Raw genomic sequence first — 17,131 nt, 5'->3', positions numbered from 1 at the left:
TTCCATCACTCTTCTCAACCAGTCACTTTCATCCTTCCTTAACACATGACCAAACCATCTCAAACTGTTTTTCTTCACAGCATCCATCACAGGCTCTATTCCCATCATCTTTCGCAATTTATCATTTGTCTTCCTCTCTCTCAACGATACTCCACACATCCACCGAACCATTCGCATTTCCACCCTTTCCAGCCTTCGTTGATTACCCATGTCTCGCTCCCATAAATCATAACACTTCTCACACATGCAGCATACACCTTTCCCTTCAGCTTCAACGACACTCCCCTCCTCGTCAGCACGCCACTCAGTTCCCGAAACTTCTTCCATGCACATCTCACTCGAGCAACCGTTGCCGAGTCTGATCCACCTTCTCCATTCAGCATGTCTCCTAGGTAACAAAATGTTTTCACACCTTCCAGCTTCACACCGTCTCCAAGATCCAACTCAACATTTCCTCCATCTGCAGCTCCCTCTGTGTACAACTTACACTTGAATGTAGCTGCCACACTGGTTAATGACCCTCTCAACCCACTACATTTTTGATAAACCTACTCAGCGCACATTCACTCCGACACCCTTCCTGCACACAGCACACGGCCACTTCCCAGTTCTTTCCACCTCACCACATGCTTTACCACTTGCCATCACCTTCGTTTTTTCGATATTCACCTTCAGACCTTTTGTCTCCATACATTCCTTCCACTTGTTCATATTCTCCTGCAGTCCATCCATACTTCCCGCAATCAACACCAGATCATCTGAATGCAACTCCCACGGTAAACCCTCCTTTACGTTCCGAGCCAGCACCTCCATCACAGCTACAAATAGTAGTGGACTTAGTACCGACCCCTGACTCCCACCTTCACCTCAAACTCACCACTGTTCCCGTCCTTCGTACTTACAGCTGTGCGCGCTCTATTTTGTACATTGCAATCACTACTTTGATCAACCATTCCTCCACTCCTAACTTCCTCAATGCCCATGTCACTACTCCCACCTTCACCTCAAACTCACCACTGTTCCCATCCTTCGTACTTACAGCTGTGCGCGCTCTATTTTGTACATTGCCATCACTACTTTGATCAACCATTCCTCCACTCCTAACTTCCTCAATGCCCATGTCACTACTTCACGTGGAACCCTATCGAATGCTTTCTCCAGATCAACAAACCCAAGAAACAACTTCTTCCTCTTCTCCATGTACTTCTCCTGCAACTGCCTCACAATAAAAAGCGCACCTGTCGTTCCTCTTCCTGGCATAAATCCAAACTGCATTTCGTCGATCTTCACCTTCTTCCTTATCCTCCTCTCCAACACCCTTTCCAATACCTTCATTCCATGCTCCAATAACTTTATCGCTCGGTACGAGCCACAGTCCAGAGGGTCACCTTTCCCCTTGTATAGAGGGACGAGGGTACTCAGTTCTCAATCCACTGGAATGCGGCCTTCTATAACTGTGATGACCCATGCAAACCTGTTTTCCTGTATTTGCCAAGCTAAGCTGCAAAGTGATTCGATACATTCCATGTACTAGCAACAAACCAATTACAAAGCACATTATACCAAAGCAAAGACAACTTTTTAGGTCACCTCATCTCGATTCTCAGAGATTAACGTATAAAATGGGTCGTGATGGCCGTCTGTCCGGTCGTCTACCCGTTGACTTTGGCTATTTTTGCTACTCCTCCCTCCCTTATCACCTGACTGATTGTTCTGAAACTTGACATATGAATACAAGACAGGAGCTCACACAATCGCTCAGGACTCCATATCATGGAGAGGTTTCGGGGTGGGAGAGGGGTGTTACCCCTCAAATCTGGAATGCCTACTCATCCCTTATTTACAAACCGATTGCTCTGAAGCCCAAAACAGTCCTTCTACTCGATGGTCCGCACAATCGCTCAGGCTTCAAATTTTCGATTTCAGATCATGGGGGCTCCCACAAGGGGATACCCCCTGAAACTAGGGATCCCTTCTTGTCCCTTATGATTACCAACTGATTGCTCTAACGTGAGACAGCCCCTCCAATGGATGGTCCACATGATCGCTCTGTCTTGGATCTTTTTGATTTTTTTTCGATTTTGTATCAGGGGGCTACCCAGGGGATCAGGGAGGCTCCCAAAGGGATCCTCCAAAATCAGAGGTCTGAACTACAGACTTGGCATTTAATATGGAATATTTTTTTTGTGGGGGTGAACTTACTTTTCAAGATGACTTAGAACCAAAACTTCAGAGGAATTATGTTGAAATTATTCTAGATTTTGTTAATGTGACCTTTAAAAGAAACAAAAACCACATTTGACATTTCGAAGCAAATCAATTGATCCTTGAAAGTGATGGAAACTGATATCTAACTCAATTCAGGGACAGTAGTGTTAAACTTCTGTACGTTTTCCAGAAGTATCTCTTTATTTTGCACATTAGCCAAAAAATTTTTTTAACAAAAACAAAAGTTAAATTACGACTGGGATTACGGACAGTAAAATTACAGTTCAGTACTTTGTGTAACCCCCACGAGCATTCAGGGGAGCACGTACACGTCGAGGCATGCTGTTCACGAGATTTGCCAAGGTTTGGACAGGAATCGCTTGCTAGCCTAGTCAAAAAATCTGAAAATGTGCCTTTATAGAATGATTGAGGCATTTTTGAGTAAAAGCAAACAAACCACTTTTTCTGGGGTAGTTTTTCATGCTGAATATGAATCTGTTGTTTGCCAAGCCCAAAAATGCGTAATTAGGTCACTAATCAAGGTCAAAGGTCAATGAGTGCAAAATTCAATTTTTTTGAAAAAATGCTTTATTTTACATCCCCTATCTGTACATTTCAATTATTTTACAATATTTTGTCTAGTAAGGTTGCTAAAGCTTTTCAAAATCTTATTTTTAAAGGAAAACGTGAGGACACATCTATGCTCATTTGCCTTTATCTCTGTAAGGGGCGACAATTAGTTTTTGCGTAATTTGCTTGCAGTTTAACCTCTAAATGCACAATGGGGCAGAGTTTTTATGCTCCTATTGATGGTCTAGAGATAGATTTTATAAAGACAGAATCTAAATGTCACCGGTAAACAACATAGGTCAAAGGTCAATGAGTGCGAAAGTCTTGCAATGACGTAACAGTTACTTGCACTTGAAACCATCCCTTTCACTCAACAGTGAAAGTGGCTTCATCTTTCTGACCCCAATGCATTTGCCATGTTTGTCAAATCATTTCCATTCAGACAGAGCAGGGTGTTCTTCAATAGACCCTTAATGATGAAGAATGAATCTAATAGCCTAGCATAAGCCATCTAGTTCGTACCCTAGGCATCAGGCATTAAACATTTCAGGAGTACAGGTAAGGGTCTTTTTAAGATTGTTAAAAAATGAAATATAAAATCAAATGAAAGTAAAGGAATGCATTCTTCTTTGGTGAGATACATGTACATACAAATGTGTAATGTATGCTTGACATCTCACATCATAGGCAGGCCTACATACATGTACATTTACCTAACAGTAGCAAAAAGACAGGCAGGGCATGGGCATTGACGATGAGTGCCTAATGCATCTACCACTAATGAATTAGTGATATCGGTTAGATGTTTTGTCTTGAAGAAGCTTTACTTTGTGTCTTTGAGAATAAGATTAAAACCCGGGCCAACACTGCCTGCGCTTATTCGATCATTTAAGGGCTGTTGCAGTATATCATACAACGTTGTAGTTTTCATGGTCAGAACATGCGTGCCTGGTGCTTAGTTTGGTTTCTGTTTCTCCCCTCAGGCCAACCATGGAACCTATTGCCAGCCTCAAGCGACAGCGTGAGGATGTGTCGTTTGAACTTTGTATCATTTGTCAGGGAACTAGCCAGGTCAAAGATACGATTTTCAACCAGACAAACCAGGGTATTGCTGCCATCAGAGAGGCGACCGAGCTCCGATGCAAACTTAGACACTATGAATTTCGATCAGCCGTGGACAGGCTTTCGACTCTCTTTGCAGAGCCTCCAGAAAGTCTCCCCAAACTTAAATGGCATAAGCTATGTTACTCTGCATACACACACAAGGGGAAAATAAATGCTAAGCTAGCCAAGGAACAATCGAAAAACGAAAAAGATCCTGAAAGAAAGAGTGTTTCGGCTGAAGCATGTCCGTTTTTACGCAGTAGTACTACTAAGATGAACTGGACATTGTGTATGTTCTGCCAGAACTTTGACAAGAAGCAGAAGACAAGTCGTGTCACAACCTTCAAAATGAGTAATGAAATTACGGAAAAAGCTAAATTTGTACATAACATCTTAGTCCGTACTGCAAATGAGAATGATTTAATCTCAGCTGAGGCATGTTACCATGTTAACTGTCTTAGTAAATTCTTTAGGGATGTCAAAAGGGCGGAAACTGAAAGCAAATCAGCAGACATGGCGATATCATGGTTGTGTCAAGAGCTGCGTCACTCTGCTGAGAAAGGGCACGTATTTGAACTATCTGCAGTGTTCGAGAGGTACAAAGAGTTAGCCAGTGAGTGCGACGGCACAATTCCTACATCGTATCTTAGTAGACTGGGGACTTTTAAAGAAACTTTGTCGAATTGCATTGGGGACATTTATGAATTTCTTGTGCTAAGAAATTTGGCGCCTTCAGAGAAACAAACTTTGCTTCTTCCACGACATTTCAGTCACATACCTCTTTCAGAAATGGTGTGCGGTCAGAACAGTGCAGACTATATTCCCATATTTAGACAACAGGATGATCATTTTCTGTCTTTAGTGCACGTTGCTCTGCAACTCCGCAGTGATATCATGTCACATCCTGCATTCGAAGGTTGCGATGTAAGCGAAAAAGCAGAGTTGGCAAGTGTACCACCATCTGTACTCATGTTTGTGAATATCTTGCTTGGAGGCCAAAGTAGTGTCGATGCTGAGTTTGACGAAAGTGAGATGTCTGAAACTGGTTGGGTGAAGAAGACAAGGGTCCTTAGCATTGGACAAGACATGGTCTATGGTGTATGTGGAGACAAGAAGGCACCGCCTAAACACGTTGGAATGGGTATGACGCTGCACCAGTCAACTCGATCAAAGAAATTAGTTGAGCTATTCCATAATGCTGGGCACATAATCAGCTATAACCGGGTTCTTAGGTATGACACTGCCATGGCTGAAAACACTCTGAAAGCGCTTGATCAAGAAACTGGGGCAGTTGTTACCAGCAACCTGGTTTCGGGACGATTTGTGCATTTTTCTGGCGACAATATTGACATCAATGACTCTACCCTAGATGGCAAAAATACATTTCACGCTACTCAGTTAGCTGCCTGGCAGAGGGGGCCATCTGCTGAAAGCGGTCTTGGAGACATCAAACCATCCAATACGTCAACGTTGGATATACCAACAGCAGTTGAAAAGATCCAACAACAGCAGTTTCCGACACCATCAAAGAAGGTCACAGAAGATGCTGAAAAGTTCATTTGCCATATCTACAAGGAACTATCTGAGAACTGTAATCAAGCCCGCATTAAACTGTTCAACAAATGCCATGCAACGGAGACCCTACCTCCATCTAGTGATGCAGCAAAGTTCCACATAGAGCGTGCAAACTACCAAAGTTTCATTTGGAGAGAGGCCAGTAATCCAATGACAGATCTGCCACCGCCGACTGATTGTGGATGGAAACTCGTTGATGACAAGTTGTCACCGGTTCTTACAACTTTACCGTCAATTCCAAAGGGATGCCGAGAACTTACTCAGTGTGGTTGCAAGAAAGGTTGCAGTTCTGATAGTTGCTCTTGTCGGAAGTGGGGGAAACAGTTCTGCACTGAGGCCTGCAAGTGCAATGCCAGTGAAACACCATGTCGAAACAGGCCAAAGTAGGGGGGGGGGGGGTCAGAGCTTACACAGTTAAGCTAATTGGCATTCCCCTGGATGGCTCCTCCTTCCAGCCAATCAGTCTGACAGACTGCAATTGATTCAGGATTAATTAAGAATACATGTGATAATGATCAACTGCCTGCACTCCAAACATGTTTGCCATGAAGTGCATTTTGCGCCTTGTGCCATGTAAGTGCACTTTGCGCCTTGTGACCGTTAGCCTTAATTAAGTGGCTAATTAGTCAAATATTGACATTTAGTGTAGAAAACAATCTTGCTATTATATAGGACTCAGGTAAACCACTTCACTGATGGTATTTAAGGCAACAATTCAAGTGAATTAAAACAGTATGTCAAAAAACGAAAAGTTGCTTCATTACGGATATATTCACAAAAATCTGATTTTTTCCCTTCACAATTCCCTTTACTTTCATAATTGTGAAAAGCTGTAGTAACCTTACCAGACAAAATACTGTAAAATAATTGAAATGTACAGATAGGTGATGTAAAATAAAACATTTTTTCAAAAATTTTGAATTTTGCACTCATTGACCTTTGACCTTGATTAGTGACCTAATTACGCATTTTTGGGCTTGGCAAACAACAGATTCGTATTCAGCACGAAAAACTACCCCAGAAAAAGTGGTTTGCTTGCTTTTACTCAAAAATGCCTCATGAATTCACGTTTCCCAGAAATTTGACTAGACTATGCCATGCAGTGACAATAGTCTGCTGCAATTCACGCACAGAGGTGGGCTGCTGGTCCAAGTTGTCGATTTGACACGTTAATTCTGCCCACAAGTTCTCTATCGGATTCATATCCGGGGACATGGCAGGCCACTCCATATGCTCTACACCATGGTCAGCAAGAAAGTGTTGGATCATGCGAGCACGATGAGGCCGTGCATTGTCATCTTGGAAGACAAAGTTTCCTCGAAAGGCTGCACGATCAAATGGAAGCAATGTTTCTTCCAGAATGACCCTGTACTTGAACTGGTTCAGGTTTCCATTCAGAACAACCAGGTCAGTTTTGCCCCCTGCATGAAAAGCAGCCCAAACGGTCACCCCACAACCTCCAGCTTGGACTCTTGGCACTATACAATCTTCGTTGTGGGCTTAATGCACTTGTCTGCGCACTCGGACGCGGCCATCTTGACGATAGACCAGAAATCTAGACTCGTCACTGAAGGTCACGTGATTACAGTGTCCTGGCTGCCATTGCCGGTGCTCTCTGGCCCACTGCAATCGGCGCTGGCTGTGTTGTCTGGTCAGGCATGGCTTTCTCAGGGGACGCCTGGCACAATAGCCTGCTTGAACCAGTCGTTGGTTGACTAGCCTTCTGGATACAGGCACATTTGTCAGTTGCTGCCACTCAGCCCAAAGCCGATTAGCTGACTTGGTACGGCCATTGCAGACCAACTGGTGCAGCTGGCGATCATCTCTCCTTGTGGTTCTGCGTGGATGTCCTGGCCTCGGTATTGGAGTAGGGACACCCCTCTGAGCATTTTGTTTCAGGATCTTTGACACCTGACCTTGAGTGATGCCATACTGCCGAGCAATACCACGGTTTCATGCCAGAATTTCGTAAAGCCACCACTCCATGACAAACAGCATTGTCAAGTTGACGGACCATCTCCAGAGGAAGCGGCAATAACTTTTGTAGACGTGCAGCAGTTGTTTTCCACTAATACAGAACGCAACAACCCTTATATACCCGATTGTGAAGCCAATCGTCAAATGTACCTGTCCTTACATTTTGTCACGCCACCTGTGATATAATCCTGCTATTGACTTCTTGCTGCGAAAGACAATCAGTGACATGGTTCTTTCAACAAAGACATCACCGAAGGGTAAAAGAAACTCACCAGATTGATATACTGAGTTCAGAAAGTAAACCAGTCAAGAAAAAAAAAATATTCCATATTAAATGCCAAGTCTGTACAATCTCAAGAGATGACCATCAGCCCACTCATAGCTATTTATTATATTTTAGCATAATTTTTAATACACGAGCAAACCACAACAGCAAAATAATAAATTAATTAAAGGGTGAAGACTGCCAAATGCATCAGAGCAAGGCCTGCACAAAGAGTCTCAGTACTGATGGTAAACGCACAACCTACAAAACAATCCTGAAGGTCACCCACACAAAAACATACAGGCCAACCCCATTAAACGACCACAAAGCATTCCACAGTGCATCAGTTAATGTAGCAAGTGGGAAATAACAAACGACACGAGAAATAGTGAATGACCGATGATTGCATTTCCACATCCACAAGGAACATACCAGGCTGACGCTTGGGACGTCCTCCCGGGCCTGGGTCTTCAGCTTTTCTGTAATAAGCGTCACCATGGCAACACTACAACTCTGCACTTTCGCTCAACGACCAGCACTGCTGGCCACTGCGGGTGGGAGTGGAGGCACAATTGCAAGTCATTTATAAATGAGCATATAGATTTTTATGAATCGATTTAATCTGCTATAACAGATGACCACAAATGAGAAAACAGCTGATATAGTAGGCCTTAGCTTGCAAGGCCTGTCATGCATGCGAAAAGAAAAGAAAAAACCCTGTAAATATGATGCAAATTTTTTTTTTTTTTAATCTTCCAAACAACTGAATCGACAGCAACAAAGGTGGTTTCCTGAAAAACATTTTCAAATTTGAAAAGAAGAGGATTAATTATTAAAATAATAAATAATTTAATGTGGCATTAAAAATAAAATAAGCTCGTGTGGCATTAAACAAAATGATGACAAAAAAAAAAAACTGGCGACTACTTAGACTGCAACAACCCCAATTTTTTTTACTTCCCACTCTCGTAGGTTCAGCTGGGTAAAGTTTTTAGCCCAATTATTTCACGAACCAGCTGGCCAGGCCTGACATTCAATTTGGAATTTGAAGTTAGAAGCAAGTGATACGCCAGCGATAATTCGCCGACTCATCATGAAAAGCACTGTGGGATCTTCAACATCTGACAGGTCAGCGGACGGGACGCCTAATTCAACGACCAGCAAAGTGACAGCACTGATGCAACTGGACGTGGCAGCTTGTAGTCAAGTTGAGAATCAAACCCAGCCGAGACAGCTCAAAGGTACGTGCGCTACTTCGTACCTCGGCACCACCCAATCATTCAGTGAATGAAAAACTAAGCACAGCTCAACATAGAAAATAGTGCCTCATGAGAAATGCCAAACAAGTCACCGCTACATAATTAACATGAAAACGACCTCCACTCCACTCCACTCCACTCCCAATATTCCTTCTCAGGTTAGGTCCAGCCAAAGCCAAACATGTCAGAGGCTGCAACATCGATATGAAAAAAGTTGCACCAACTTTATTGAACAAGGTTAGTAGTTCCCAAAAATGTTTTGGGAAATCTATTTTTATTTCATTTTGGAGTTTACTAGGTGGGAGCGAATGCAATGCAAAGCTCTCATGCAGAGAAAGAGCCAACTTTCAAAGATCACTGGAAAGTTAAAAGTAATGTTTGGATAGTATTCCATCCACATGGCATGACTTAAAATGGCTTCTCAACAGAGCCCTGGGAATACGAACAGCTCATGCCAAATGATAAATTTAAAAAAAACAATGATATGTACCAATAAATCAAAACAAACGCAGAGCTCTAATTGCCCAAATCACATTCTTTGTTTTCAATAAAGTACAAGAAAAAGGAAATTTCCATAAGTGTGATACAGATGGTCACTCACAGTCACCTCCCTCCTTCCTCTTTCTTTCTTTCCCTTCTCAATAACAAAACGAAGTGAATGAGAGTGCAATGCATCAGGATAACACTTGTTGAACCACTAGAAGGGATTGAACGCTCTCCATGTGGCAGTTGCACAAACGAGAGAAAATGGGCAGCCGGGGTGGATGCAGATGGGAAGTACAGAATTTTGGGAATTTAACCAGGAGGTGGTGACCGAAAGCCTGAGAAATTGCTGGAATACTAAAGTGCATTTGCAGGTTGTGCATCCTTTATCAGTCAAACATGGACAAAACAGTTTACCAAAAGCAGGTGCACTATCCCTTGTGATGTACCATCTGCAATCGAGCACCTGCACGAGGTTCAACGGTTCTGACGAGAAGAGGTCACCATCAGCTTAGGTCTTGTCAAAATGAATCCCTCTTGTGAGCCTCGGATCTTCTTGTGCTTCTTCTTTAACAGCCACAGTTATTGCCATGTTCTTGTGGGGTTGTCCAGGGAGGAAGGATGGCCCAAGTCTTCACAAACTAACTGGCCAGGCCGAACAGTCAAGTAAAGTCAGGGCAGGAATTTAACCAGGGTATCAGCGATAGCTCACCCACTCTTCATGAAGAACACCGTGAGATCTTTAACCTGCCACCAACTAATGCCAGCAGATGGGACGCCCAGTTTAACGTCCATCCGAAGGAAGGCACACACATTGATTAATCGCCCTGAAAGCTTAGAAAGCTTGGAAGCGAGTGGGGTAGGCCATCCTGCGAGGCCCCTGCAAGCTGCACATCATTGTCTCATTTCTTTTTTTCAAAAGGAAGAAATCAGCCATAAAGGATTGAAAGGCAGAACTTGTGCTTCGGGGATTGCAAGATATTTGCAACAACAAAAAAATGAAACGTTAACACCAATTTCACCCTCAACCATCAAAAAGGAGCAAAGGAGAAGGCATTGGGGGATTATTGCAAAGTGCAATGGAGGGTATCTGCAAGCTCGTGATGAAAGCAAGTTCCAGGCCATGTTAACAATTCCGGTTATTCAGGCCTCCTCCTGAAGGCAGTGATGAGAATTCAGGGACAACACAGCTGCAAAAGTGAAAAAAAAATTCTCAACAACCTTCACAACCAAACAAAGTTGCAAGCATCGTGCCGAGTCTGCCAAAAGAAGCGACCGCAGCGTTGTCCAAGTCGGTGTAATCAAATGGACAACCTGACCTCGATGAGATGGTAACGTGTTGTTCAAAGAGAATGTATGGTACATAGTTTTCACAGGAAGTGCAGGACAGGTTGCAAAATCTATATGGATGCACTGTCAACTCAAGATAAACTGCATTTTTTTTTCTTCTAAAATGGCGCGCAAGTACCGCCCTGGGGTTCAGGTCGGCTAGAATTGGGATCGAGGTGCAACTTTTGATCCACAAACTTTAAATTCCCACCATTTGACAATTACAGAACCTCATTCAATGCGAGTAATGAGAGCAAGCACTTGAATTGCACATTTACAGCAAAACGTGGTCCAGCTGTGTTAGAGAGGGAGAAAGCTGGGCTGAAAATTCACAGTGAATGGTGTTCCAGAAGAATACCATTAATCCCATTTCAAAAGGATCAAAGAATCTCGAACAAGTCTCACAATCATGGCAAAACAACCCAGGGTTGAGATTGGATCAGATATGCTGTAACGTCTCGACAAGTAACAGCTCACATAGGAAAAGGGGGGAAATAGTGGGGTGCTGGAAAATTAAAGGAAGGAACAAGGAGGGAGAAAGCCACAAAACAATGACAGAGATAGACAGGGAGAGGGGTAGGGGTGAGGTGGAAGGTGGAGGGCACAGGAGGGCTTAGGGAGGAGATGCCCAGGTCATGGGTAGGGGGAAGGGGGAATGATAAAGAGCGGAAGGAGGGAGGGGGAAATCACTTTTAGGGTTGGCAGGTTAGGGGAATGGGGGGGGGGCATCACATTTAAAGTGGGGAAGGGGGAGGGTGGGGTTGAGAATAAGAAATGAAATGGGATGGGATTAATAAATTGGGGTAATGGAAGAGGAGAGGATGGGGTGAATAAATTTGGGCAAGGAGAGGGGAAAAGATGGGATGAATAAATTTGGGCAAGGAGAGGATGGGATGAATAAATTGGGATAAGGAGAGGGGGAGAGGATGGGAGGAATAAATTGGGATAAGGAGAGGGGAGAGGATGGGATGAAAAAATTGGGGCAAGGAGAGGATGGGATGAATAAATTGGGATAAGGAGAGGGGGAGAAGGTGGGAGGAATAAATTGGGGCAAGGAGAGGATGGGATGAATAAATTGGGATAAGGAGAGGGGAGAGGATGGGATGAATAAATTGGGGCAAGGAGAGGATGGGATGAATAAATTGGGATAAGGAGAGGGGGAGAGGATGGGAGGAATAAATTGGGGCAAGGAGAGGATGGGATGAATAAATTGTGGAAAGGAGAGGATGGGAGGAATAAATTGGGGCAAGGAGAGGATGGGATGAATAAATTGGGATAAGGAGAGGGGGAGAGGATGGGAGGAATAAATTGGTATAAGGAGAGGGGAGAGGATGGGATGAATAAATTGGGGCAAGGAGAGGATGGGATGAATAAATTGGGGCGAGAGGATGGGATGAATAAATTGGGATAAGGAGAGGGGAAAAGATTGGATGAATAAATTGGGATAATGAGGGGGAGACGATGGGATGAATAAATTGGGATAAGGAGAGGGGAGAGGATGGGATGAATAAATTGGGATAAGGAGAGGGGAGAGGATGGGATGAATAAATTGGGATAAGGAGAGGGGGAGAGGATGGGATAGGATGAATAAATTGGGGTTAGGAGAGAGAAGACAGGATGAGGTGAATAAATTTGGGCAAGGAGAGGGGAAAAGATGGGATGAATAAATTGGGATAAGGAGAGGGGAAAAGATGGGATGAATAAATTGGGATAAGGAGAGGGGGAGAGGATGGGATGAATAAATTGGGATAAGGAGAGGGGGAGAGGATGGGATGAATAAATTGGGATAAGGAGAGGGGAGAAGATGGGGTGAATAAATTGGGATAAGGAGAGGGGGAGAGGATGGGATGAATAAATTGGGATAAGGAGAGGGGAGAAGATGGGGTGAATAAATTGGGATAAGGAGAGGGGAAAAGATGGGATGAATAAATTGGGATAAGGAGAGGGGGAGAGGATGGGATAGGATGAATAAATTGGGGTAAGGAGAGGGGAGAAGATGGGGTGAATAAATTGGGATAAGGAGAGGGGGAGAGGATGGGATGAATAAATTGGGATAAGGAGAGGGGAGAAGATGGGGTGAATAAATTGGGATAAGGAGAGGGGAAAAGATGGGATGAATAAATTGGGATAAGGAGAGGGGGAGAGGATGGGATAGGATGAATAAATTGGGGTAAGGAGAGAGAAGACAGGATGAGGTGAATACATTTGGGCAAGGAGAGGGGAAAAGATGGGATGAATAAATTGGGATAAGGAGAGGGGAAAAGATGGGATGAATAAATTGGGATAAGGAGAGGGGGAGAGGATGGGATGAATAAATTGGGATAAGGAGAGGGGGAGAAGATGGGGTGAATAAATTGGGATAAGGAGAGGGGAAAAGATGGGATGAATAAATTGGGATAAGGAGAGGGGGAGAGGATGGGATGAATAAATTGGGATAAGGAGAGGGAAGAAGATGGGGTGAATAAATTGGGATAAGGAGAGGGGAGAAGATGGGGTGAATAAATTGGGATAAGGAGAGGGGAAAAGATGGGATGAATAAATTGGGATAAGGAGAGGGGGAGAGGATGGGATGAATAAATTGGGATAAGGAGAGGGGAGAAGATGGGGTGAATAAATTGGGGTTGCAGAAGGGGGGGGGGGGGGGAGTAATCAAAGAAAAAAGAAAAAAAAAAAGATAGGGGTGGAGGTCTGGCTCGTGAGTAGTGGAAGGCGAAGGAGAGAATCACGTTTGGGGTTAGTGGGAGGAGGGAGGAGGGAGGAGGGAGGAGGGATAATGAGGATGGAGCTGTCAGGATTGGGGGTAATGGGGTGGAGAGGAAGAGGGAGGAGGAGGAGAAGGTAAATCGAGTCTGGGAGGGGGGAAATATATATATATATATCAAACGAGGGTGCACGGAAAGGTAGAGTAAATTAAGTGGGGTTGGAGGGTGTGGGGTGAATTAGAGGAGGGAGGGGTAGGGAAAAAGGTTGAATAAAGTTCCATGAGAGGGAGAGGTAATTTGGTAGTATTTAATCGTAGTTAATAGTAGTTAATAGCAGTTAATAGTAGTAGTAGTTTGGTAGTAATTAATAATAATATTTGGCAAAATCTTTTTTTCTTAAACTAATAAAAATAACAATTTAACAGTGTGTCGGTCAAATGCAAGGTAAAATGGATGTGGATCGAGAGGGATGGATAGCCGGAGGAGTAATCAAAGATGATCGGTTATAGGAAAAGAAAGGGGGGGGGAGGAGGAGGTGGGGAGAGGGAGTCTGTCTTTGGCTTGGACACGTCTCCACGTGATTCGCGTTTCTCCAGACAAAGAGCCTGTCCCATTGCGCGACCCATCTCGTCGAAGCGACTCGCGCGGAGGTTCATGCGACATTGAAGAAAATTCGTTACCGATAGTCAAGGAAAAGCTGACGATCACTCGCAACTAAAAGCAAAATGAAAAAATAATAATAAAAGCAAAGGAAGAGATCGACAACGCTGTGGACAAGTCACGTTCTGTCGTCCCCTTACAAACACAGATTGGTCTGCAAATTCCGCGAGCAACACGAATTGATCCTTGAAGATCGTCTGAATGGAAACCGCAACGAAAGCAATCTTTTTGTAAAATAATTTTGTTTGTACCTGCTGCCGTTACACCAACCCAAGGCACTTGGCACCTTTCACCATCGCGCTCCGCCAGCGAGTTTAGCGCGTGGGAGCTCGCTCTTAAACCGGTGGAATGTACCAAAGTGCACTGAAGTCGGGGGGGGAGATGAAGTGGGAGGAATACAAACGACACAACAGCAAAACTGAAAACCCTCAATATCTCAGAAACGTTGCAGGATCCTAATTTATAATAAAAATGTAAAATATATAAGGATTATTCGAGCTGTTAAAACACCGAGTATATACGTTGATAAGAAGTTCTAATTACAAACTCCGTTGAAGAGAATGTGGTACCAGGACTGTACCATTTTATCAGTCCAAATATAGCGATGACGCCTGGGGTCGGAGGGCGCTAAGGGGCGGCACTTCCTTGTGAGCTTGCTTTGAACCGATCAACACTCGCCATAAACCAAAACATTGTTGGAAAATAAAATAGAATAATTTTTTTTTTAAATCTCTCTAAACATATAAAGGGGTTCGCGGCGATTCGAGCATTTGGGCCTGGTGTTCCTATTAACGCTCCACCTGTTTTTTTGTTTGTTTTTTTTTACTTCATTTTTCACTTCTCGAAGTTTACACTGTACGGAAACGTTGTCAATGTTGACACCTTTGCGTTGACACATACAGGTACATTTTCAATCGACCTCGACCAAACCAATTAAATAATTATCCACACTGCGCATCATTACTTCGACATGAACCCCAAATTATAATCGGACATAATATAACCACACGGATGGTATTGGTAACCACGTGGTGCGGCGTGTGCCAAGCTTCGCCTCGAGGCTCGATGCCCCACAATGCCGAGTGACCTTGCAGCAACAGCACGACGAGCGAACGACCCCAAAAGGCAAACGCAGCTGCACGTCCGGCGGCCACGACCATCAAGAACACCGCCAGTGAAGGGATTTCATGGGACTAGAGGACGAATGGCGGCAAATGCAATCAAGGAAAGGTCCACGAGGCATTTAATACCCCGAGTAATACATTTAATACCACGAGTAATACATTTAATAACTGGAGTAATACAGCAAGTGATACCGCGAGTAATACTGTGAGAAATACCGTGAGAAATACCGCGAGTAATACATTTAATACCGCGAGTAATTCCGTGAGTACCGGTAATACATTTAATACCGCGAGTAATGCATTTAATACCGTGAGTAATACCGTGCGTAATGCATTTAATACCATGAGTAATACCGTGCGTAATGCATTTAATACCATGAGTAATACCGTGCGTAATGCATTTAATACCATGAGTAATACCGTGCGTAATGCATTTAATACCGTGAGTAATACCGTGCGTAATGCATTTAATACCGTGAGTAATACCGTGCGTAATGCATTTAATACCATGAGTAATACCGCGAGTAATGCATTTAATACCGTGAGTAATACCGTGCGTAATGCATTTAATACCATGAGTAATACCGTGTGTAATGCATTTAATACCATGAGTAATACCGCAAGTAATGCATTTAATACCGTGAGAAACACCACGAGTAATGCATTTAATACCTTGAGTAATACCGCCAGTAATGCATTAAATACCGCGAGTAATGCATTTAATACCGTGGGTAATGCATTTAATACCGCAAGTAATACTGCGAGTAATGCCACGAGTAAGACATTTAAAACCGTGAGTAATACCGTGAGTAATACCATGAGTAATACATTTAATACCGCGAGTAATGCATTTAATACCTTGAGTAATACCACGAATAATGCATTTAATACCTTGAGTAATACCGCCAGTAATGCATTTAATACCGCGAGTAATGCATTTATTACCGCAAGTAATACATTTCATACCTCAAGTAATACTGTGAGTAATGCATTTAATACCGCGAGTCATACCACGAGTAATGCATTTAATACCTTGAGTAATACCACGAGTAATGCATTTAATACCTTGAGTAATACCGTGAGTAATGCATTTAATACCTTGAGTAATACCATGAGTAATGCATTTAATACCGTGAGTAATACCGCGAGTAATGCATTTAATACAGTGAGTAATGCATTTAATACCGAAAGTAATACCACAAGTAATGCATGTAATACCTTGAGTAATACCATGAGTAATGCATTTAATACATCAAGTAATACGACGAGTAATGCATTTAACACCTTGCGTAATACCACGAGCAATGCATTTAATACCATCAGTAATACCGCGAGTAATGCATTTAATACCATGAGTAATACCACAAGTAATGCATTTAATACCTTTAGTAATACCACCAGTAATGCATTTAATACCGCGAGTAATACCACCAGTGAGTACAGTGAGTAATGAGTAATGAGTAAGTAATGCATTTAGTAATAAGTAATGCATTTAATAATTACCACAAGTAATAATAATACCACAATAATAATACCACAATAATAATACCAATAATAATAATTACCACAAGTAATAATTACCACATTTACCACAAGTAATGCATTTATTACCTTTAGTAATACCACCAGTAATGCATTTAATACCGTGAGTAATACCACCAGTAATGCATTTAATACCGCGAGTAATGCATTTAATACCGCAAGTAATGCATTTAATACCGTGAGTCATACCGCGAGTATTGCATTTAATACCATGAGTAATACCACAAGTAATGCATTTAATACTTTGAGTAATACCGCGAGTAATGCATTGAACACCTTGATGAATACCGCGAGTAATGCATTTAATACTGTGAGTAATACAGCAAGTAATGC

General features: G+C 42.9%; 1 protein-coding gene across 2 annotated transcripts in view; it reads right to left on the bottom strand.

The window, feature by feature from the left end:
• FAM53A (family with sequence similarity 53 member A) overlaps positions 1-14,483 on the bottom strand; it is a 157,092-nt gene extending 142,609 nt beyond the window's left edge. Inside the window, exons 1-2 of one of the 2 annotated variants that reach the window (XM_068106039.2) lie at positions 14,384-14,483; positions 8,132-8,247 (exon numbers count right to left, since the gene is read on the bottom strand). In XM_068106039.2, coding sequence (XP_067962140.1) covers positions 8,132-8,197 — 66 coding nt within the window. In that variant the 5' untranslated portion in view covers positions 8,198-8,247; positions 14,384-14,483. The remainder of the gene's footprint in view (positions 1-8,131; positions 8,248-14,383) is intronic. The other variant, XM_078772382.1, reaches the window with a different exon arrangement.
• Positions 14,484-17,131: the final 2,648 nt, after the last annotated feature.

The sequence above is a fragment of the Myxine glutinosa genome, chromosome 2 (genome assembly GCF_964187855.1).
Source record: "Myxine glutinosa chromosome 2, kmMyxGlut1.1, whole genome shotgun sequence".
NCBI lineage: Eukaryota > Metazoa > Chordata > Myxini > Myxiniformes > Myxinidae > Myxine > Myxine glutinosa.
Note: the sequence above shows the minus strand (reverse complement) of the source record. Positions and strands in the feature narration are given on the sequence as shown.